Here is a 23,601-nt window from a genome sequence, read left to right on the forward strand (position 1 = left end):
GTAAACGCTGGCGAGGAGAAAAAGGGGGGGATGAGGATAATTGATTCTGACGACCCGAGTCGGATGGCGGTCTTCCCCAAGGGGGAGACGGTGAGTGGATCCCAGCTAGAGTCACTGTCGCGGGGTGGGCAGGAGGGACAGAGGAGTGGAGGTGGGGAGAGTATTTCTTCGTGTTTCACTTTTAAAAATCGAACCCATTCTGTGGTCTGATTCTCCTTAAAGAAATAAGACGCATCACGCCAAGACCCGCCTGCTTTTGTCTGGCCAATCGACCGTCCACAGCATCGCGCCTCACATTCATGAGCTAGGTGAGCTGTCAAAACCATGGTGGATACTTCTCCATTGCCCTCTTTTAATTCTGGTTGTTGGAGAAAAGAAACAAAAGGGGAAATGTTGGGCCTCCTGAAGATGAATCTCAGTTTTCCTTCCTATGTTCTGTTCTCCACAGAACAGCTCCCCTCCTCTTATTAGTCCCCGCCCATGGCTCCTTGGAGCCAGACTAAATAAATTAATTACACATTCAGATGCCTGCTCACTTGCTGACCTTGTTAGCTTTTCTTGCGCTACAGCAAACAGAAACCTCCTTGTTGGTGTGTGTGTGTGGAGTGTCTGCATTGATGGTTGCTATATCTGTGTATGCGTGTGTGTGTGTGTGTTTGAAGGATCTGTTCGTCCTCCAGCAGGTCTGATTCGTTTAACCTTACGTGTAAGAGTGATCAGTAAATGTAGGTTACGGCTCAGGCAGACGCAGCTCCCCAAAGGCAAAGAGTGGGATGAGCATCCGGTCGTTTCACCACGTTCCCCGGAGCTAAAATGACTACAGAAAGATGCTCTCTGTCTTGTTTGAATTCTATTGGACACACACACACACAGAAGCCGCTGTGAGACTGAGGAATGAAGACGAGGCAACGCTTAACAGGAAAAAGCTTGAGACAGGACAGACAACCCACTGTAGGTATTAATCAGCCATAGAGGAGCATGGAAGGTAATCCGACAGACGCGAGGCTTTATGCACAGCACTTCCGGGACTTGAGACGGTGAGTTATACGAGTAGAGAGGAGAGGACAGGAGCAGATGGCAGGCCTCCCCCTGGGGCGGACGGCGCCCAGCCTGCGGAACGCTGGGAGCTCTTGACCATCTGGACCAAAAGGCAACGAGCAGCAACCCTGTAGCGGATTTCCCAGTGAAGCATCATGGAAAAAGGAGGTCTGACTTCGAGCAATGTCACCGACAGACATTCCATCAGCTCCGTGTGAGAATAAACTGTCCCATTTATTGAGTTGAGTGACCTGCAAACAAAGCGGATCTGATGTTCCGGTTGCGTAGAGATCACAGCAATGTCAAATGTTTGCATCTGTCGAAGCTTTCAAGCGTTGATGAGGAATGTTTAGGCGCTACAGTGAGGGATAGTTTTCAAAATCCCATGTGGCTGGACGCATTAAAACCAGACTGTCCAGGGACTTAGCATGTAGGTGTGAAGTGGAAAATTCACTATGAAAGTGCACATCTTTATGAAACATGGTTAACTTTAAAGGATGACCTTCAAAGTCTTCATCTTTAGAACCACAAGCACATAAATAAAGGCTTTGTTCCACTAGAACTCATCAGCCCAACTCAGCTCAACTCTACAGTTTGGGCTGTTCTTCATTGCCACTGAACAACAGCTGTAATGGGTGGGGTCATCATACACTCAGATGGCCCCAGAGTTCAGAAAGATGTATGATGTAATCGGTTCCTTACACAAACACTATACAACAATTGAGAATGTAAGCTGTATTAAAAATTACATGGAAGAGAAATCAAAAATTCTTCAAAGTAGATTATTGTAAGCACAGCTCTCAAACCACGTGCCTTGAGAGTTGGAGTCCTGCAACTTTTAGATGTCTCTCTGCTTCAGTGCACCTGCCTCCAAAATTAGCTCATTAGCATAGCTTTGTAGAGCTTCACTCCCTGCTAGTGAGGCAATTTAGCCATTGAATTCAAATGTGTAGGACAAGAGAAATCTAAAAGTTTCAGGACTGTAGCCCTTGAAGAATGCACTTTGAGACCACCTTTGTAAGGGAAGTCGTTCTTGTGACGCAACCAATGAATTCAACTCCTAGCTAATCAGTGACCGACAGTCTTCTGACGTAGCATTTTATCCCCGACTCCGTACACTTGGAACTCCAGAAAAGTAGGTTCTAAAAATGGAGTTACGATTGAGTGACAGCTCTAATGGTTGGGGTCGTCTATTGCAATGGTTAGTTTTTACAAATACCAGTCGAGAGGGAGTCGCTGTTGTGACGCAACCAATGACTCCACCGTCAAGCCAATCACTAACAGTCTTTTAACATCAGCCAAACTCTACAAAAGTAGGTTCTGAAAGAGGGACTGGTACCAAGAAACCATTACTAGTGGAAAACTGATTGAACCACATAGAGCTGAGTCAAGCACCACTGAGTTCAGACAAGTGGACACAGACCAAAAATCGTACATAATGGTAAAGTGGAAGCAAAGATGAAACCTGATTGTCAACCTCTCAGATTGAAATTTCTGAAGGTCTTCCGTTTACAGTTTTCGACTATTCTATGCAACGGTTTTGATTTTGATTGGTAAAGCTCTTTAGTCAAGGATGGTTTCTTGGATCTGAATCCCATCTGGCCAATAGAACAAACAGCATTACAGCGAAGAATCTACGGCTTCTTGTCCTCCCCAGTCGCCTCTTTCTCTGCTCCATTTAGAGCTGCAGCCCCGCTTGGATCGATGGCTTTCTCCAAGCCGCCCCGCCATCAATTATTTACCTGATCAGCACTGCTGCTCATTAGATGACTAATCTGGGAGGGTGAGGAGAGCCAGGACGCTGCGTTGAAACCTGAAACCGAGAGGCAGCAGAAGAAGAGAAGGGCGGATCCAGGTCTCCAGATTCATCGAAAGACATCTTTAGGGAGGCACTCGTAGATGTGGGGCAACCGATTTGTATGCCTGGGCTCTGTCACTGGGTAGAGTTGAATTACTTTTGATGAAGGTGCGCATGTATCGCTGTCAAAGTCCGCATGCGGTCCAAAGCGTCACGGCTGTTAGTGCATTGAGAAAAAAACGGCATCAGAAGGTGAATGAGGGGGCCTTCAATTAGCCTGAGTCTGCGAGCAGGACTCAGGTTTCACCCCACCTAAGTGGTTCACAAAAACATCTGTGGTCAGTGTGGGTCACATTTTTACTGTCCCATAAATCTCTCCCCTGGTGTCCCTCCATGTGACTCCAGTTCTGTTATTCCAAGTGTCCCTGCGTGTTGTTTGACGCTCTTGTTTCATTCCTGCCAGCTCCGCGAAATCAGGGTCAACCGTGGAAGAGACAACAAAACCCGAACAGGTACAAATTAGAGCGCTTCACTATTAATCCCTCGTGCTTTCTCGCTCGGTCCCGACACTTCCAAAGCTGTCTTGAAGGGGGGTGTTGCTCAAAGACGGAGATAAAGAAGGAGAGCAGCCCCCAGCTCTCCTGATCATGTACAAGCGAGGTGTATGTGTGTGTGAGTGAGTGTGTTTGGGGGTGTTGCTTTGATCTCCCCTGTCCCCCCCTGAGAACCACAGCGAGGTGGGAGTGCACTGTGAAGGCTGTGCTACACGTTAGCTCTGATTAAAAGGAAATATGCATCACTGTACAGCGAGCTCCTTTTTATCTGTGCCTGCGATGAGGTGCGATGGCGACACTAGATTGAGACCGGGTTTGTGCTCGCGTGGCAGCATTATCTGTGTTCTTCCAGAGCTGGAAGCCACCCTGGGGTGACCTGCCCTCATTTCAAACCCTCTGGATGCTCGGAAAGTCGAGAGTTGTTTGTTTGGGCGACGGCAGGAATTATGCCGGCGTTGCACTTTGACCTCATGATACAAGGTTGTGCTCTTTCGAATCAATTAGAGCTGAAGATGTGCATTCCACACCGGCGTGGCAATGGCTGCCAGGGATGGGCCTGTGGAACACCACGGCAGGGAACAAACACCCCATTTCCTGGGAACTGCATTCGTCTCGGTTGTGAGTGGAGTCAGATCATTAAATATGAAGCCATTGTACCACACGGCCTGTATTTTTGAGAGTTCTTGTCAGAGGATCACAACTTCAACTTTCACAGGACAAATGAAGGAAGGACAAACTAAAGTTTTTAATCTTCCATCTCAAATCCACAGCTGGAGTGTTGAAACTTGGACACTCTTAAAAAAATATTTTCCATAATACTTCAAGCTGTTTGTTATATGATAGCTGTACATTGGGAAAACAATAACCAAATACTCCTTAAAAAAAACATTATTTTAAAAATACTGAGAGCGGGAGATTTAAAGTTCTCACCTACACTGTATATGGAATCTGAATGAACTGTGACACTAAATCAGGCAGATGGAAGGCCCGCTAAGTGGGGGAGGAGCACAGAGGTGAGGCAGATGTAGGTTACCAACAGCCCCTTGGCTTCTCCCACTTTGCTTGATCCTCCTTCACTCCACACACACTTCTCCAGTTAATATCAGGCTCTAAAACACTTTTTCTGAGCACTTTCAGTGTTTGTTGTTCCCTTTTGCTTCTGTTAAAACACGCCGGTTTAACAATTTGTCTCAGCCAAGACGACACGAGAGCCTAAATAAAATCTGTCACATCAACTTTCCTGTCGGCCTCTTGTCATTTAACCTAAACAGGGCAAAGGAAAGAGAATATTGACTATGAAACATGTCAAAAAGGGTGACAGAAGAATCGGGCTCCGTCGCCCAAGAGATGGAAGTTCATTTAGGATTCCCAGTTAAAACTGTACAAAGGACGATCCACTGAGACTTGTCACGCTCATCATGCTGCCAGGGACTCGGTGTGCTCATAGCAGTCAACCTGAGACAACCTGGACCTGAACGTTAATAAAAAATGTCTTTAATTTCGCAAAGCTCCACTAACTCCTCCCTAGTGGAACAAAGTGGAAGAAAGCTTCTTGAAACTACTTTTTATTGGGTTTTCACTGAATAAAAATCTAAACAAGCTACTAAATTAGATGATTAGCTTTGGTTACTTTCTCTGTTTTTGCTGCTACAACCCTTTGAGTGAGTGTAGGGTGTAACACAAATTGTAGATTAAAAGTAAAGCCAGTCATTTACTTTCCATTAGTCCACTGGCTCAGGGCCTTACTGACACAAGGGAAGTAAAACGACTTCAGGGTTTCCAAGGCCAAATCAACAAACAAAAATAAACTCCTTCGAGGTCAAAAACAAAAATCTGAAGTCTGAACAAAAAAACAAAAACTACAATTTCCAAACTCTGGCTGGCCACAAAGACAGGGAAGAAAATGGCAGAGAAACCCTACCAAGCTGCCCATCTAAACACTTTCTAACATGCAAGAGTTCAAATGTCAACATGACCTAAACAGAATTTGCCACAACACTGAGTACTCTGTTCAGAGTTAAACACAGAAATGCCCGGCACCGGACCAGGAGCCGCGTTTCAATTACCAATGTATGCAAATCTTTGTCAATATTCCGCCAATGTAGAAGAAAACAATATAATGCAATTGAGGTGTTTCCATTAAATAAGAAATGCAATTAAAATCTCGTGTGAATCCATTTGTTCACGTGATAAGAAACATGTTGCGCCATCATCCTCCAACTACTTCCTATTGTTTATTTCTTTGTGGTTAATGCCAGTGGCAACATCCAGGTGTTGATCTTAGTTTTGATGCGCAAAAAATATTTTCATCGCAGTTTTGTGAAATAAATCAATTTCGACACAACCAAAAAAAAGAGAAAAAAAAACAAAACCCCGACATCTCATCGTAGTGCCAAATGTTTAATCAAAAACAAGGTTTTTTGAAATTGAAAAGTTTCCATTAAACAAATGTATTTTCAAAATTACAAATTGCGCGATATGGTCAACGGAACCACAGCTACTGGTGCATTTTTTGCACTGCCCTGATGAGAAGTGATTCCAGGTGTGACAGTAAGCCTGCAAACAAAAAAGGAGCAAAGGTCCACTGCCCCCTATAGGCCAGTGGATGTAACATTTGCAAAAAAAAACAATTGATTTTCATCTGTAGAAAAGTTGAATCCAATGTGTGAATACAAGTCAAAAAAAATTTAAACAATGGGACTACTAAAGACAAAACTTTGGAAATTGTATTTCTTTTAATAAAGGCTCATATCTGGATCTCTAATGGTTTACAGATTTCATTAAAAATGTTGTGCAAGTAAAACTTAAAAATAATCATAAAAATAAATAATTTTTGCATTCTTGATTTAATGAATTTTGTGGCCTGCTAGAAGTTAGAATTTGAAAATTTTGACTAAAACTTTCGACATTACTGCTATAGAACATCTCGAGTTATTGAAAATGTGAATAACACTCCACTACTACTAATAAATATCTGCCTGTAAATGCTCTACATGCAGCATCCTGTACACTAACCTAACGTTTTTGAAGGATCTCCGGGGTTTTACGTTTCCATTCACACCTCTGAGTGAAACGCTGAAGTGACTCAACAACCAGCCAGCTGTTGGCAGCAGAGTCAGACTCTGTTTGGGGTGAATGTTGAGTAAAACCTGGGAATCACTGCTAACCTGTTCCACGGCGTTTTAAAGGCACTGTATTTTGGGCTACTTGTCACTTACCTCATCTGAACCAATCACCAGAGATGACTGCTTTTGTTTTCACCAAACAGAATTATGAAGTTCAGTAAGGGCCTCTGATAACTTAGCAGTGCACAGCAATAGGTTGCTAAAGGAGAAGAAAAAGTGACAGAAAAACATTTCAACCTGCGAAAGTCTGTTCCTGTCACCCTAAAGAACAACACGACATCATCAACGAACAACGTTTATTCTCACATCAGGTTCTTCAGGTGCACAAACAGTCACAAGCACAAAACATTTTCAGTCTTTTTTCCTTCCTTTGTTTAGTTTTTTTTTTTTATTTACCCGGGTGACCATCAGCGTGTTAAAGTGAATAAAACATGAGTTTTTCCATTTCCAAGCGCGTGCCGACAGTGGCGCGTATTCCTCCTGTTGCTGAGGAACGAAGAGACTGACCCTGAACTCTGTCACTTCCTGCCTGATGTTTAAGGGCTTGAGAAAGAAATAAAAAATAAAGGACAACTCACCGATGACCCCCACAGTGGAGCTTACTGTAGCCGACTCCCATCGGTGCTTTGGCCTCGGCCCGGACACAAAGACCGCTCTGCATGGCTTTTGTCGTAATCATATCTGCACCTGCACTCTTCCATGTAGACAGAACAAAGCAGCTGATTCACTAGTGACTCTGTAAATATAGATATTTTCTTCTCAATATATATCTCAAGGTATCTATCCATAGAATAATGTCTATATAGCATATATTTTTAATATATATTTACTTTTGTTTTTTTTTTTTTGTTTTTTTTTTTAAACATTCAGGTACATTCACTTGACCCTGGGAACTTTTATATGAAACATAAACACAGACATATGGTAACAGAGCTACATATTGTGTAATAATGCCAACCCAACCATGAAACGGGACATTAAAGGGATAGTTTGGGTTTTTTGAAGTGAGATTATATGAAGTTGGCAGTAATAGATACCCTATCTATAACAGATAGTCAGATGCACTAGCGAAATATTAGTCTGTGGGACACAACAAGCCAGATTAGCTGATAACCTTCAAATACTTAGCTATGAATTTGTTGCTGGGATTAAGGTATACCGATGCTTTTACAAAGTTTCAGAACTCCCTCTCTCACCTGCTGTTGTGGATTACTCATCATCTGGCTGCTAAACTTCTTCCCTTGCTTATAAAAAAGACAAAAATATAGTCATTTGGCAATACTTCTGCTCATGAAACCGAAGGTCCATGAGCAGAAAGTACAGTTCGCTGTAAAGCGCCGAGCAGCGTGTTTTTAAAACAACCTGCAGCAACAAATTAAATCAGTTAAGATCAACTCAGAGCTTCACTTAGAGAGAGAAGAACAAAAAGGGTGACCTTTTGCTTGACAAGAACTTGAAAATCAAAATGAAATTATGAGTGTTTATTCCACATTGTGGCTTGATTCATAGATTCAAGGTCACAAATAAACTAGAGACGCACCGATAATTCGGCCCAGACTTTCTTAATTTTGGGAAATTGACAAACCAAGCTTATTCACCGATCTTGATTACCTCTGTAAAGGTCTGAAAATCAGCCGCTAAACCCTTTTTGCTCTGCCAGGTCACGTCCGCATGTGCACGGCTAACAATACTCACCCCACTATTTCCAATGAACCACTTTGTGGCTGTATTTAGCAACTTTTTGGATAAACAAGATTTAAAGATTGGTCAATAGCCAGGAAACTGCAATTGGAGCACTGCTAAAACAATTTTTCTAGCCCCCCTAATATTCTTTTTAAGTCTCTAGCAGCAGAAGGAATAAATAGTGCTTCTTTGTTTTACAAAACAGCAATTAGATCATGTAAAATATTTTTGTTTCACCTTTTGACACCATGAATCTGCGGTGTTTTTACTCAATATTTTCCTACTGTGACGCTACCAGCCCTTCACTTTTCCACGACTCCATACCACATCCTCCTGCTACAGGCGGGGGAAGCAACTTCCGAAGACTCACTTCATTAAATCCAAGCTAACCCTTGAGGGAAAAACACCCCCAAAAAACACCCCTTCCCCAAAATATAATGCGGCAAACAAAACAAAAATGTTTCAGTGCTGGTTCTGTAATCACCAACCACAAGCATAAATATTCTCTGTAGTAATCTAAAGTACAAAATAGCATATTCTTCTGGATTTAACGACAGTTTCTATTAACTCTACTCAGTCTGGGTGCACGAAACTCCACAGGTGCATACAAGAGCTGGCAACAACAGCTAGGCAATCCATTGCGTATTTACTAAAATCAGCGAACAGTACTCATTTCAACAATCACTACTTTGAATAGACCCTGGCATATCACAGAATACACACACACACAGGCATTAATCGACTGAAACAGGCCTAAAGGGAATCATAGTAACGATTAGCCTCATGAACACTTTCTGCTTTTCTCTTCTATGTTTCTTTAAAGGCCACGAGGATGTCACTTGGTGCTGTTTACAAAACTCTTTCCTTCATGGGTCTTAATAGAAACGGGACCCTGCAAAACACGGAGCTTGATGACAGATGTCGTTTTTTGACTCCGTGAAAAATGTTACATCGGAGGATTGTACAAACACTCATTTCTTTTCATCTTTGATGACCAAAAGCCAATGGAGAAAACTGTCAGCCAGCACAATAAGTAGACGACGTCCTACAGTCGTGATCTTTACCTCGTCACTTGCTCCAAGTTTTATCTAACCATGCAGACTTTTTAAACACACTGTGTTGGTTGTGCTCAAAGCTTTTCCAAGAGACATCATTTATGAAAAATATGACTTTTGACGACGGGTCAGGATGCTAACAGAGCTAACAAAAGACCACTGATGCAGCCAGTTTTCCTCTAATCACCACTCAGCAGATGTTGGGTGACAAAACTAAATGAGGAGAACTCCAGCACAAAATGAACCAATGATCTGCATGGTTAGATTAGTTAAAGGGTGAAGAGACCCTTAATTAGTTAACAGTTGTGTCAGTTGGATTAAATATTAGCCACAATAACATTTAAATAAAACGTAGAAAAAATATTTTAAACAGTATCTTAAATACCTCCAAATTCACAGAACAGAACAGTGCAATCAGAAAAATAAAAATGATCGTGTTTCTATAAGTGAATTGGTGAGAGAATCTCTTACGACTTGTAACATCAGACACTTTCATTTCTTATGCCTTGTCTAACCATGTGAAAAACCAAACTAGAGTTCAAAAGACCTAAGAGAAACTCTCCATCCCTGTGCTGCTGATTGTTAGGACTGAGTGAGTATGAGGAGGAGCTACGGTAAGGGCCTCGCCCGTTCAGCCGCTTAATGTGGGCTTGGAGAAGGAGTGTCTAAGTCTCCGTCCACCTCCCCCTCTTCTTGTCCAGAGTAGGAGCTCAGGGCGTCCCACAGCAGGACCGGCTGCTCACAGTGATGGTGACTTCTCCAGTGCTCCATAATCAACTCCTTAGTGTCCAGCACCTTACTGCAAAGCACACAGTTAAAGGCCGCCCCTGCAGCCAGAACCCCCAAGTCACTGCCGTTCTCAGGAGAGGTCGATCTCGGTTCGTCGCCGTCCCCGTCCCTGACACGGTGGTGGGACATGATGTGCTTCTTAAGTTTGGAGAAGGAAAAGAATTCCTCGTCGCAGTTGCCGCACTTCACCAGGTTGCGCTTCTCGTTCAGCTGGTGCCAGTAGTGAGCGGCGTGCTTTACCAGCTCGTTCTCGACCTCGCGGCCGACACATTGGGCCACACCGTCATGGGCACGGATGTGGACTTCCTCCTCATGTACATACAGCAAATGCATCTTCATGTCAGCAAAGGTGGGAGTGGTAGCTTGACATCGGCCGCATTTGATCTGCAGCTCTACAGGGTCTTCCCGATCTTGTTCGTCCGACGGCTCTGGAGAGACAGTTCTGGGGAGAAAATGGGAAAATGCTTAGTTAGGCAATCAATCTGCTTCAAGCTAAAAGGTCAAGAGGCTTTGCACATGTTCAATAGCTATCCAAGAGTTACCTTACCCCTCCAAAGACACATCATCCTCATGACGACTGATTGAGGGCTCCACGGTCAGCACAACCCTGTGGACCTCCCTCAGGTGACGGAAGTACACCCCCACATATCCAAAGACCTTGTCGCAGAACTCACAACACAGAGATCGGCGCGGCCGTACTTCAGAGTGATGAAGCTTCATGTGAGTGCTCAGGCTACCTCTGTGAGCGTATGCTTTGCGGCACAGGGGGCAGATGTAGGGCCGACTATTTGTGTGAGTGTTCATGTGGTTCTGGAGGTGGTGCTTGAACTGGAAACAGCGGTTGCAGATTGAGCAGCGGTGGAGCGGACGGCTGCCAATGAACACTTTTGGGTTGGAACCGGCTCTCAGGTGAAGGGTCACTGGAGCCGTTTGGGGGGAACAGTCCAGAGCCTTGGTTGTGGCAGACGTGGAGAGTTGGTGACCAAGTAAGAGCTCCTGTTCTTGGCCATCTGGTGCTAATGTAGGCAAGCTCACCAGTTGTGGAACCGTCTCCATAACCAACATGGGCTTGGGACGGATAGTTCGGTACTTCTTGGAAATATCAACTTCTTTTTGTTTGAAGCCTGGAATTACTGCTGGAGGTTTTTCAGGGACCCTTTTACGAAAGAAAGACAAAGACCTCTTCTTTCTGGCTTCAAAAGCCAAGATGTCTTCCATTGTCTTTCTCTTCCTCCCTCTTTTCTTCCCAGGTGGCTTCTGAAGAGTAACAGGAACCAGTGAGGGTTTGGAGTTCAGCACCGGGTTTTGCCTCAAGACGTCGGTATTCTCCATGTTCTTGGACGTAGTATCTCCAGAAGAGAAGACCCCTGCCTGTCCACAGAAGCCTTTTCTCTCTGGGGTCAAACTGCTGAGCTTTGTAGCTGGTATCAGAGAGCTCTTTATCTTAGCATAAGGCAGAATGGGTAGCTTACCCTTAGGTGGTGAAGGAATAATCTGAACTGCTTTACTGAAGATGGCTGGTGACAAAACAGTGATACTGCCCTGAGGCTGAGCAGCAGTCGATTTAGTTTGGCACAACCCCACTGTGGTCTTAGTTTCCTCAGGGGGGTTGCTTGTAGAGTTTGAGGATGCTGCAGAAGAGTAATGGAGGTTCTGAACAAGGCTTGCTGAAGCAGGTCGCTCATTGCCATCTGCCGTTTGCTCTAACTTCGAACCAGGACAGAGGAGAGCCTTCTCTGGTAATACGGCAGTGACAGAGATGTCAGAAGAGGCTGGGTCAATCAGAAATACCTTTTCTAAAGATTCTTTTGTGGTTTCCCTTGTGTGCTTAGTCTCTTCTAGCTTTAGTTTTGACACTGCAGATGTTCCACTCCCCACTGACTTGGTCTGAGGCAGTACAGGAACGTTGAAAGCTGCTTTTGTACTTACAGCAATCGGTGATTTGACCTTTTCTGAGCTCCTCTTGCTTCTCGCCGATGGATATCTGGGTATGGGTAACTTGAGGTTTTTCTGGATTGACTGGGTTTGTTGCTGTGGCGTCTGAGAGGAGACAGAAGGTGGGAGTGCAACCAGGGAGAATGTTCCATCCTGACCTGCTATTTGCATCAGTGCATAGTTTTGTGTGGGTACGAGGATGGACTTGGGGCTAGAGGCAGTAGTTGCCTCAGGTAAAGCTGATAGAGGCTGGCAGGATGGGGCCAAAGGGGAGGTTGAGGGCACCACAGCTGGGGCCTTGGGAGCAATGCTCCGGAACTGAAGGCTCTTCATCTGATGGGATGGATCACTTGCAACCAACTGAAACACATAGAAAAAAGAAAATCATTTCTTACATGAGCTATACTGCCAAATTCTGGACAACACTTGAAAGCATCAACATCATTGATGCTTTCACATTAACATCAATATTAGAAATGCATCAAAATATCAGCTAGCAAGACAACAGGTTTTCAGCCAATGTTTTTGGCCAGTTAGTGTGGGAAACTGAAAAATTCCAGGATTTTCCAATTTGTGAATACCCAAGTGCTAAATGTAGCAGTAGAAATGACCACACTCTTCAGAGTGGAAGCTGTTACTGAAGGAAGAGTCTAAATTTAATGGGATGTTTAAGCAACAGAAGAAGCTAGATGCTATGACATATCGAGTCATGCCTGGGGTTCATTCAGACATTCAGAAAAGCATTACAGCAACGTTGCTGTAACATTAAATTCAAGAAGTTGGTATCTGATAGTAAATGAGACATTTGACTCTTAAAAGATTGAAGTATGTAAAAGGAGAATTAAATTAGAAAAAAAAGCATAATGGTATATTAAAATATGACAAATTTGCACCGGTTTCAAAACTCAACTGAAAAGTCTATTTTCTGTATATCTATCGAACCCTTCTTAGAATTTCCACTGTTTTTTTGGTTTTTTTTTAAACAATTTCTCTTTGGTGATGAGCTCTAAAGTTTGAGGTTGGACACCCGCTTCAACATCACAGATTCTCTGTCAGTCTCATGCTACTTACCCTGAATGGCCACAATAATATGACTTTCAGTCAGAAGAAACACATTTGTATGCCTAAAAGATCTGTTTAAAAATATATCTGCAAGGACTATGAATAATTCTGGGCCTAACTATACCATTTTATATTAAAGTTTTTAAAAGTGAAATCAGAATTAGGTAAATATTGATATGGGGAGATTGAAACTGGCCACTTAGATTAGTGCATCTTTATCCAACAATGCTGCATCATTCAAACTAAAATCTCTGTTCAAAGATAAAGATCAGAAATAATGGACATTGCTGCAGAATGTTGTGGTCATATAACAATGTATTTAATGTATATATGTGACTTTTCCATTACTATATGGTCTGATTAAGTGGAAAGCCAAGCAAGACAAAGCAATAAAATACATCGTCAAAAAAAATCATGGATTTTCATAAGTGTGACAAGGTGTCCTATTATCCATGGCTCTCTGGTCCCACACAGCACAGTCTCTCTGCCCCAGGCTAAGGGCAGACTGCCCCCTTTGATATGTACTCAGCATGCTGCCACGGTACATGCTGAGGATCTGCAGGGGGCTTCTTGTCCCTCCCACTTCCTGGAACAATCAGCCAGTGCGTGAAAGCTGCCCAGCGGCAGAATCTTTAGGAGATGAAGAGGGGTTTCCCTCTTCGTCGCCCCATCCACTGACCAGTTCTACAACCTGGCCGAAGGCAACGAGGATGTTTCACACAATCTCTAGAATTTACTTTATCCTACCTTGTTCACTAATAACATTTCATGCTTTCGCAACGGGGGTGAGGCCGTTCCACACCGTTCTGCCATTCTGACAGCAGTGATACAGAATACGGCTGAACTCCGCAGGGAAACAGTAACCTCAAAGTGAGGTTTTACACAAGTCTTTATTATCTCAATCGACCGTAGAGTTTCCATCCATCAATCAAAAGCCACAGGTATGGCTATAAAAACAAGAGAGAAATTCCCGACGATTGTATCAACACAGCGTCGTCGTATCAAAAGAAGGAGAAGATTACAGAGGTAAACTTCAAAGGGCCTAATTGTCAAAAAAAATGGTAAAGGTTTGAATTTCACATTTTGAGCCAATGTTCAATCGCAACATGTGGTCCTGCCAAAGTTCAAACTGCGCTCTGAAACAATAATCAGCAAAAGGAGCAACAATCTGGAGGTGTTACTAAAGGCAAACATTCGAGCAATCATTCCTCAATAAATAAAAGGGATTCTTTTCACTCAAAAGAATGAGAAGAAAAGAAAAACCGCTCAGGCATATTGTTTAACAGCTGGAAGTATTTTTGTGCTGGCAGATTATTTATACAGTACCCTACCGCATTACGACTCCATAAAACTGGAGATATTCCTCGTCTGTGCGGACAGTTAATTCTAGTTTGACTGTGACTTTGGCTGAACACGGAATGGAATAAAAACCACAGGATGTGTGTTTCTCTGGGCGTTTTATGCAAGTATAGAAAGAGGGATGATGGGCAAAGGCCATGCATGTTGAATAACACTCCAATGTTAATTTAAACCGTTGGACATTAAGGAATGGAAAAATAAGGTGTGTATGAACAGCTGGAGAAGTAGTCAGGAGGATCGTAGTACTTTTGTCACTTTTGGCTCTCGGAAGAAAATTCAACTTCAATAAATCTGTCTCAATCCATTGAAGGAGAGATGGTACAGTTTAGGGGGTATGACTTGGAACTTTCTTACGTGAAATTATCTAAATCTTAATCTTGATAGATGTAGCACAATTTACCATTTGTGGGTGGTAAGTTTCTAACTTTAAACAAACCCTAAAGTAAGAGAGATTTGTCAGTGGTGCTGCTGGAGTTTGGTCCTGATTCAGTGATAGAAGCATTTAACTTTGACTAGTAAGGTTGGTTTAGGTACAGTCCAAAAACATGACTGTTGGGTTAACTCAGTGGTTCTCAAATGGGGGTACGCGTACCCCTGGGGGTACGTGGAGGTACTGCAGGGGGTACGTGAAGCTTTTCAAAATATCTTTAAAAAATCAGTAGGCTCCTCATAATAAGTCTTGGGAAAAATTATTTTGTAAAAAGTTCGATAAAATATAAATGTGTGTTCATGCACTGAAATTTATATTCAGTATTTAGTTTCAATATCCTTTAAAATAAAACGGTTTGACTGGTTTTATACCTTCCTGGTGGTCACCGTCTTCTGTTTTTCTTTTTTGTTTAACCATGCAATGTTTGCAATATGGATGTATTTGTCAGGTTCACTGATATAAGTTGTTTGGCTTTAATAAATCAGACAGTGATTTTACAGCACTGGACCTCTTTTTAATTCCAAAAATGTTTTGCCCGTGTCAGGGGGTACTTGACTAAAAATATATTCTTAAGAGGGTACATCACTGAAAAAAGTTTGAGAACCACTGGGTTAACTGGTCTCTCTAAATTGTCCTTAAGTATCTCATCTCCTTCCCAATGACTACTGGAGATAGGCAGTCTCTTATTTCTTTTGCTCAGTCAATAAAACTGTCCCTTTCAGTCACATTTTCAAAAGGTTCATAATTCCCCCTGTGAACTTTTTGCCACCCTTCAAAAGATGAAAAATATCTCCTAAACCAGTTTTTTAAACGATGACAATTGATCTCCTGGTTGGCAATTGGTCAACCAGCTGCTTACTAGTTTTATACCACCATTGAGCCAATAAGCAAACTTGACAATAATGAAACTGCCTCTACTTTGTTTAGCAGTTCTAAAGTTGATCACACCTCCAGAGTGCAGTTGTTTTTGTCAAGAGGCAACTTTGGTAAAGTATGTGGATGCAGATCAGACTACTGCTTGCAAGGGCTCTGATTGGTCGGGTTGAACTGCCCAGATAAATTCTCAGTGTCTCAGTTGTAAGACGAAAATTGCATCATTTTGTACGTAGCCTCATGTCATCCACCCCTTCTTGTCACAATTCTCCTTGTGAACGTTTTGCCATCCTGTGGATGGAAAAAAATATTGTGTGATTGGTCAGAATTTTGCGGATGTGATTGTTAATACAGAAGACATTCCCAGTTACTCAACTTCCAGAAACCGATTTTGATGTACTTGATGAACAGAACATCAAGTACTACTTCAGTTGTTTCACAGATCCCACCTTGATGGCCTGAAGACGCCTCAGGCCTGGCATGAAGAGGCGTTTTCTGGAATAATCTTTACTTTCTTCCAGCAGAATCTCAGAAAGTGTGCTGTGCAATCGGCGACCGCACTGCTTTAGGCTCCATCAAGTTGTTCACTTCCCTGAACAGATCAATCATCAAGCAATATTACATTTTAAAAACAGACAGTCTGGGCACCAGGCAACCATTACGTTGCTCTTCTTACTATGTGCTTCCATTAGCCTAATGAGAATTTTAATAAGTTTCTCCATCTTGTGGTTAACCAAAGAAGATACATGAGGCAAAAGGAATGACAGACAAGAGTCTGCTCTCATTGCTAATGTAAAGGTAGTGAAAATATGACCAAGTTCATAATGACACAATAAGAAAGACGCGAGTAGCAGAGAGGAGTGTTTCCTTTTACGCTTGCCTTCCTACCCAGGCTGGGTGGCTGGTTCTTCTCTTCGCTTCCAGACCTCAAAGGTAAATCAACTGACCGCTGTCTGTTTACAACACTTTGAGATGTTTGGAGACGTTCCATAACCCTGGCCAGCACACATTCCTCAACACAGTTTGACCTCGAAGATCAACAGAGACACATCTGTGTGCTCACCAAATCATATCCAGTCAATTCGATTTACCACCAATTAAGGATTGTGCCGTGTGCCAAAAAGACAGAACAAGCTAGGAAATTTTCCTGGAGCTTAATTCACTTGTTTCATAGCAACCTTTTTGATCAAATTGGCCATTTCAATATATAAGCCTTGACCCGAACAAAAGCTTTAAATGTTCTGTAGATTTGAGAAGCCTCAACTAATAAAAATAATAACATGGCATGGCTGGGAGAGAATTGCACAGAGAGGTCACAGATGCTACTCAATCTGCTGCTCAATTCGAAACGCCAAATGCTCTGTTATGCCCGAGGTCAGAGGTCGGAGCCAGGGAGAGGGTTACTGATGGAGAGACGGGAGGGCTGATCCAGAGAGACATATTATCAGGTAAAGGCAACAGGGTGAGAGGTGACAATCTGTTGTTTAGGCTGGAAACGGGTCAGGGTTGAGCAGGAGGGCAGACCAGGGATCCACCTGGAGCAGAATGGAATGGGATGTCGTAAACGGACAAAAACACCAATTTCAACCTGGACCTGGGTCACATCAAGAGTTGGACAAGCACTTGCCTAATGGGCTGATCAGTTAAAACAATGGCCCAATTGTTAGCTGGTAATGCAATTTAGTGCGGCTGAACGAGCCTTTCTGAGATTTTACAGTATGCAGAGGACATGCTGTAAAATGGGTTTATGATGAATTCACTTTCCACTTTGTCTCACTAATACTCAATCTGCAGTCAAACTATTTATTTCACCCTCTGTTTATCCTGAAAGCAGCCAAGACCCAAATACACAGCAACAAAAAAAAGAGTTAAAGCTTAAAAGTAATTTGTGTGTTAAACAGTAGAAAACAAAAGCCATAGCTTCACTGCCTTTTTGTGCTGAAGATTTCAAAAGTCTGATCAGAAGCGTATTGAGGAAAACCAAGCAGAGAGAAAGAACAGTCGTATAGGGCTTGTTATCTTCCATGTAGGTGAGAGCAAAGCTCATCTGGGACTCCCAGATAGAGCCGGTGCATGGAGGGGGTCTGGAATGGAGTGTATTGGTGTGTATGCAGGAGAAAGAGCTGAAAACCCCAGCAGAAGCCAAGCAGCCCCCAGGTTCTATCCCAGATGAAAGGCCAGGATCTGGGCTAGATAAGAGGGAAGATCATGGGGGAAGTGGAAGGGAGGGGGGTTGGGACCAGCCAGCTGTGAGAAGCCATGTCCAGCGGCCATATTTTACCACCCTCCTACTTTTCCCTCAAACAAATACCCAAACACGTACAAGCAAAATGTCGGATTAGGAAAGAGAGGCCAGATGAGTAAAACGAGGATGAGGATCATCTATTTTAGGGGTTAGGTGTAGGACTAAGGTGTGAATTGAGTTTAGGTTGAGTTTAGGTTAGATTTAGGGTTTTGTATCTAGAGGTAATGGTTAGGTGTAGGATAAGAGTCAGGATGTAGAAATAAATGGCAGTCAATGAAAAGTCCTAGTAAAAACAGAAAACCATACCTCTGTGTGTATATATATATATATATATATATATATATATATATATATATATATATATATACACTGTATATACTTGTATATAATGCATTTAGAGGACTACTTTCACCATTTTCAGTGATAAAGGGAGGTCATTTGTGGCAGTGAGGACATTTTCCTCAATTTTTTCTCACTTCTAATGCGTTCTACTAGTTAAGTTTAGAGGTGTGGTGTGAGACATATTATCAGGTCAAGGCAGCAGGGTGATTTACCCACACCTTATGATTTGGGTAAGGGGTGGGTAAATCACTTTATATCACTTTATGTGATATACCCATAAGGTCTATCCACACCTTATGGGTATATCACATAAAGTTATATACCCACCTAGGCCAAGGCATTTTTGGGTAAAAATGCCTAGGCTAGGCATAAATGTAGTTACTAAAATGAATGAAAATCATTACAAAGTCCTCAGTTGGATAGAAGTATAAGAAGGTTGGGTGTGTGTGATTCGTGTAGCAGTGCAGGGTGTGGATCTAAAAGCAGTCATGGGGAAAATGAAATCAGTGTTTTGCAGAGGTCCTGGTTTCATCCCAGGGCCCCTGAATGAGTTAAAAGACAGATACACACACACACACACACACACACACACATCAATGCCAGGCGATTCAGTAACATCCAGCTGCTCCGTTTTACCTTTTCACCCGACAACAAGCAGCGAAAGGTGTTGCAGGAAGGACATTAGAGCACCATATGGTATTTGGAGGACGAACAAAAAAAACCCTCATGGCCACAAACAAATGTGCATTTCTGTCCTAATCCAGACGTCTATCCATGTGTAATCCTAACCCAAAAATTGCATCTCTCTTTTGGTCACCATAAACCGACATTCTAGGGCACAGGTGTCAAACTCCAGTCCTCGAGGGCCGCTGTCCTGCAACTTTTAGATGTGCCTCTGCTGCACCACACCTGAATAGAATAATTAGGTCATTAAAGCTCTGGAGAACTGATCTACACAAGGAGGAGGAAATTAAGCCATTTCATTCCAGTGTTTTGTACCTGTGACACATCTAAAAACTGCAGGACAGCGGCCCTCGAGGACTGGAGTTTGACACCCCTGTTCTAGGGGATTACACCAGAAAACGTCCTAAAGAGGCAACAAAAACCAGGTACACACACAAACACACACTGCTGTATGTCATCTACTGTCACCTGAGCAAATCAATGCAGTGGAGAAATCCATTCCAATTAGAATCCAGCTGCTCCCCCCTGCATGAGGAGGCTGATTAATCAATACAGAAATCCCACAGCTGACCTGCGATTTTTCATAACGAAACACAAAAATGGGGCCGGGCCAGGATGCAGAAATGATTGCACTTATCTTCACATTTATTGCGACAAGTTTTTTTTAGGCAGGACAGAAAACTCCAAGCCGAAACATTATGAAGCGGACGCTCTAGCACCGATGTCAAATTGGACCTTTCCATTTGCAGGCAGGATGCTATAAACCTCTGACGAATGATGACCTCTGACCCGGTGTCCAACGGGAGGCACGTTGAGGGCATGTGTCATTCCGGGGGAAGCTGTAACGTTCCCAATCATCCGAGCGAATGCAGGCAGAGTCGCGTGCGCCAACGTGACATGTTTGCTGGCTCGGAGCTGAGTGGCATTGAACTGGAGCGGAGGTGACAGCAGTGTGTTCGAATGTGTGTAAGCATGGAGAGGTGTGTGTTCAAGGTCTCAAGTGTCAACTTGCCCCCAACCCCCTCGACTACCACGCCCTCAGGCAGCCAGGACTGTATTAGCCATTCAGACTTAGCTCGGTGCTAAACCTTTACCTGACCTTTCCCTTGACGGTGACATTTGGACTCCACTGAATAGGTCAAACAGCACTAAAGAGTCGCAGCACAAAATAGAAGAGGAGGTGGGGGGGGGGGGGGGAGAAAGGAAAAGGAAATTCCAAGAAGTTAAACTGAGCAAACATCAGGAAGCTGATATATTGGACCGGTCAGAAAACTGCAATCTGTGCACCCTGAATTCAAACTATCAACCTGAAAGCGCATCAAGGAGAATGCCTCTCTGAGAAATATTGAACTCACAAACTAACAAACTCTATTCTAAATGCAGTTCTCAAATGATAGTTTTATTTATCAGGAAGAAAACGGCTATTGAGACTAACCTGATCCAATGTAAACCAGGGTCCGGACCTGAAATGCTGAGCCTGATTAAAGGTGCAGAATCAAGAATCACTTGAGTTCTAGAACTGTGCTGCAGAGCAGAAACATCTCTTCCATCAATCCTAACGGACAAGAGTTGTATCCCCTACTCCAGCGTTTCTCTGCCCGACTTTCTAAACAAACAGCCAGACAGAGATTTAAAGAGGAGCGGCGAAAGCAAATGCAAATGGATTAGCAGAGCTGGCCAACAACCGATGTCTTCCAGAATGTGTTACTGTGGAATATCATCTCTGTTGCCTTGATCTTGAGCTGCTGGCATGTCATGACACTCATTAGACTGTCTTCCACCAACAGTCTCTTTGGTCAGAGGCTTCTTCGGATTTTTGCAAGACCAATCGCTAAAAGATATCCTTCCTGCTCACAGCATCACCATCCACAAGGACTCTGAAGAATTTTGGATGATATGAGTTACAACAACATTTAATTTCACTTTGGGAAGAATAAAGTAAAGAAATTCAAGCACAGATGAGAAACGGTCACTGTCATCCATCAGCTTGGCAAGGATGGCTTCTGGACTCTAGCGAACTACAGAGAGAACTGTCAGAGTGGCTGATGTGACGTTAAGCTCAAGAGTGGTTTTCATTTTTTAAAAAGAGTTTTTTCTCCTACACATAAACTCTGAGGTGGATTTTGCTCCAACTCCAACAGGAACTCTAAGAAAACACCTACACTCCCAGTCCCACCTTAAAGATTTCTCGATGTAATGGAAGAACGTTAATGGCTCCCCCGGAAGGAAGGGAGGAAGAAAGGAAGGAAGCTGCCAAATTGCTAATTTTAGGCACTCTGCGTCTCAGATGAAACGCTGGAAAAGGCAGAGGGGAGGCATGGGGAGGCGGGAAACTTATCCGTCTCTCACTTTCTCGACTCAGAGCATCATGTCTTTCTAACCATCATTACACCCTTCATCCGGAATGAGGGAGTCTCACGGCTCTTTGATTGTCTGCACAGTTTCTCCCTCTCTCCCTGTTCCCAGCCCTCTCTCCTTCCAGCTTTCTCCCTCTCCGTTTTCCCTCCTCAGCTCTTTCATTCTCACCCCCCTCCACGTCTGAAGGTACCTGGGTAAATAAACAGTGTTGTGTGGGATGCTAATTAGAGCAGGTTCAGGGACGTGACGAGCCCTGAGACGGATAAACAGCTAAGGGAGGAGGAGAAAAGATGAGATAAGAGGGGGTGGAGGTGAGGGGAACGTTGCCCCAAGAGGGCAAGGCAACACAGACGCACATAAAGCAACTGAGCGGTGAAGGACAGGCAAGAGTGGTCCTGGTCTCACCCCAAACTTCAGAACACAGGTAGCACCGAACACTGAGCAGTGTGAAAACGTTCTTAATGACGCCGGCTCTGTCAAGATCAAACGATTATGCAGATGAATCCAACAGTTCCTCGCCTGTTAAGGTGAAACATGGGCATCTAAAAGCAGGTCAATGCAAACCAGCTTGTTCCCAATGAACAGGAAATGACCTCATACAGTTGAATTAGGTGCTGGATAATCAGATGAGACAGAGGAAAGATGGGACCAAACATGCCTGCTCACACTTGCTGGTAACTTTGACAACACTGTGCAAGAAAATTTTAAAGACAGCTTAAGGAGCAAATGTGTTTGCTTGGTTCTCTAAATGGGTCTTGAAATTGGGGATGTGTTACAAGACACACACAAAAAATGTGGTTTTAATTTTTAAAATCCTTTTGGTATTTTGTCAGATGTGAATGGAAACGTTCAATCTTTTCTACCATGAGTGCTGCCTATGAAGCCTACTGCTCAAATGAGTGGATGTATAACAAAACTTTCAGCTAACAGGACTAAGACAACATTGAGTTCATGAAAAGAAGACAAAGGTTTAAAAGTATTTCAGGGTGTATTCACACTAGCCCCGGTTAGTCTGCTTTACTGGAACTCCAGTTTGTTCATCTAGAAAGTCCAGTTTGTTTGGGGAGGTGTGAATGCATAACCGAACTCTGATGCGGACCAAAAATAAGGAAGCTCTGGTCGGCCTACAAACCAAGGTCTTAGTTCGGTGTAAGTGAACTCTGGTGCATATGTGAATGCAAGTGGACCGAAAACCACTCCAAAAGTAGGAAGCGGACTAAAATGCAGGGCGTTCTGGGTAAATGCTACCAAAAACAAACACAAGTATAGGCCTAGCAGGAGAAATGCCTTGTGGTTTTTTTTGCCAAAGATGAAAACTGAAATCCTACAAACACTAAAATTTGACATTATGCCATTTTTGTTTACATTTCGTGAAGAAGAATGTTGCTCTCAGTGTCTTCTTCAGAGGTTGCGTGTTTCCTTTGCGTGAGTTCTTGGTGCAGCGCCATCACAGTCGAGGAGGGCAACAAGTTGCTCAAAAGATTTGGCTAATTTGACAAAGTGGAATGTGAAAGCGAGACACACCAAATGAAACTGGAAGAAATGTTGCAATTTTGATCAGTATCAGTAACAATGTTGTGAACTTTGAACAAATCAAATAGCCTGAAGTTTTTGGCCAACTTTCCTCATTCTTTGCTAAATTCTATAATCAAGCATCCTGCTTTGTCGTCTTTGGTGAGTCATTTAAACAATAGCGAATAGAATCTGGAACAATAGGAGCCAGCCGTGAATAAGAGCAACCACTGAAGCTGTTGTTAAATTAAACAGACATGAACACTGCTTAATACGACAGAAACGGTTAGCTTCCATTTTCAAAAAGAAAAAAGAATAACGCTAGTTCCTTAACCAGGAGACAATGGGAACAGATCAAGCAAACAATCTGAATTGTAGCACAGAGGTCTTCATGATTAAAAGGCATCACAGATTAAGGCCAGATTGGGCATGGCAGGTTTACGAGAAATTTTACTATTACAAGCACTTGCATAAGCTTTAATCTCATGTTAAGTCTGATGAAAACACTGACAGAGAGACAAGGGAGCAGCAGGTAGGACGGATCAGTCCATATCCAAGGCTGAGGAGAAAAAGGAAACTGGGATTGCTGGATAGACGAGCTATTTTTATAATGAGGTCAATGTGAGCTGTGGGACTTTATTCTCTTGGGGAACACACAGAAGCTGTGGCGAAGGATGGCTCCTGCTGAGAGGGGCTGCCTCTGTCCACAGCAGGAAGATGGCAGAGACAGAACGGGAAGGACTTTTTCCAAGATGATGA

At 43.2% G+C, this 23,601-nt stretch overlaps 1 protein-coding gene across 1 annotated transcript; it reads right to left on the reverse strand.

Annotated features, from left to right (window-relative positions):
- Window positions 1-6,794: 6,794 nt before the first annotated feature.
- znf438 (zinc finger protein 438) lies at window positions 6,795-13,852 on the reverse strand. Its single transcript, XM_023326799.1, has 3 exons — window positions 13,787-13,852; window positions 10,590-12,337; window positions 6,795-10,484 (listed from the first exon to the last, which is right to left on the reverse strand). The coding sequence occupies exons 1-3, from the start codon at window positions 13,850-13,852 to the stop codon at window positions 9,893-9,895; spliced, it is 2,406 nt and encodes an 801-aa protein (XP_023182567.1). The 3' UTR covers window positions 6,795-9,892.
- Window positions 13,853-23,601: the final 9,749 nt, after the last annotated feature.

This window comes from Xiphophorus maculatus, chromosome 21 (genome assembly GCF_002775205.1).
Source record: "Xiphophorus maculatus strain JP 163 A chromosome 21, X_maculatus-5.0-male, whole genome shotgun sequence".
NCBI lineage: Eukaryota > Metazoa > Chordata > Actinopteri > Cyprinodontiformes > Poeciliidae > Xiphophorus > Xiphophorus maculatus.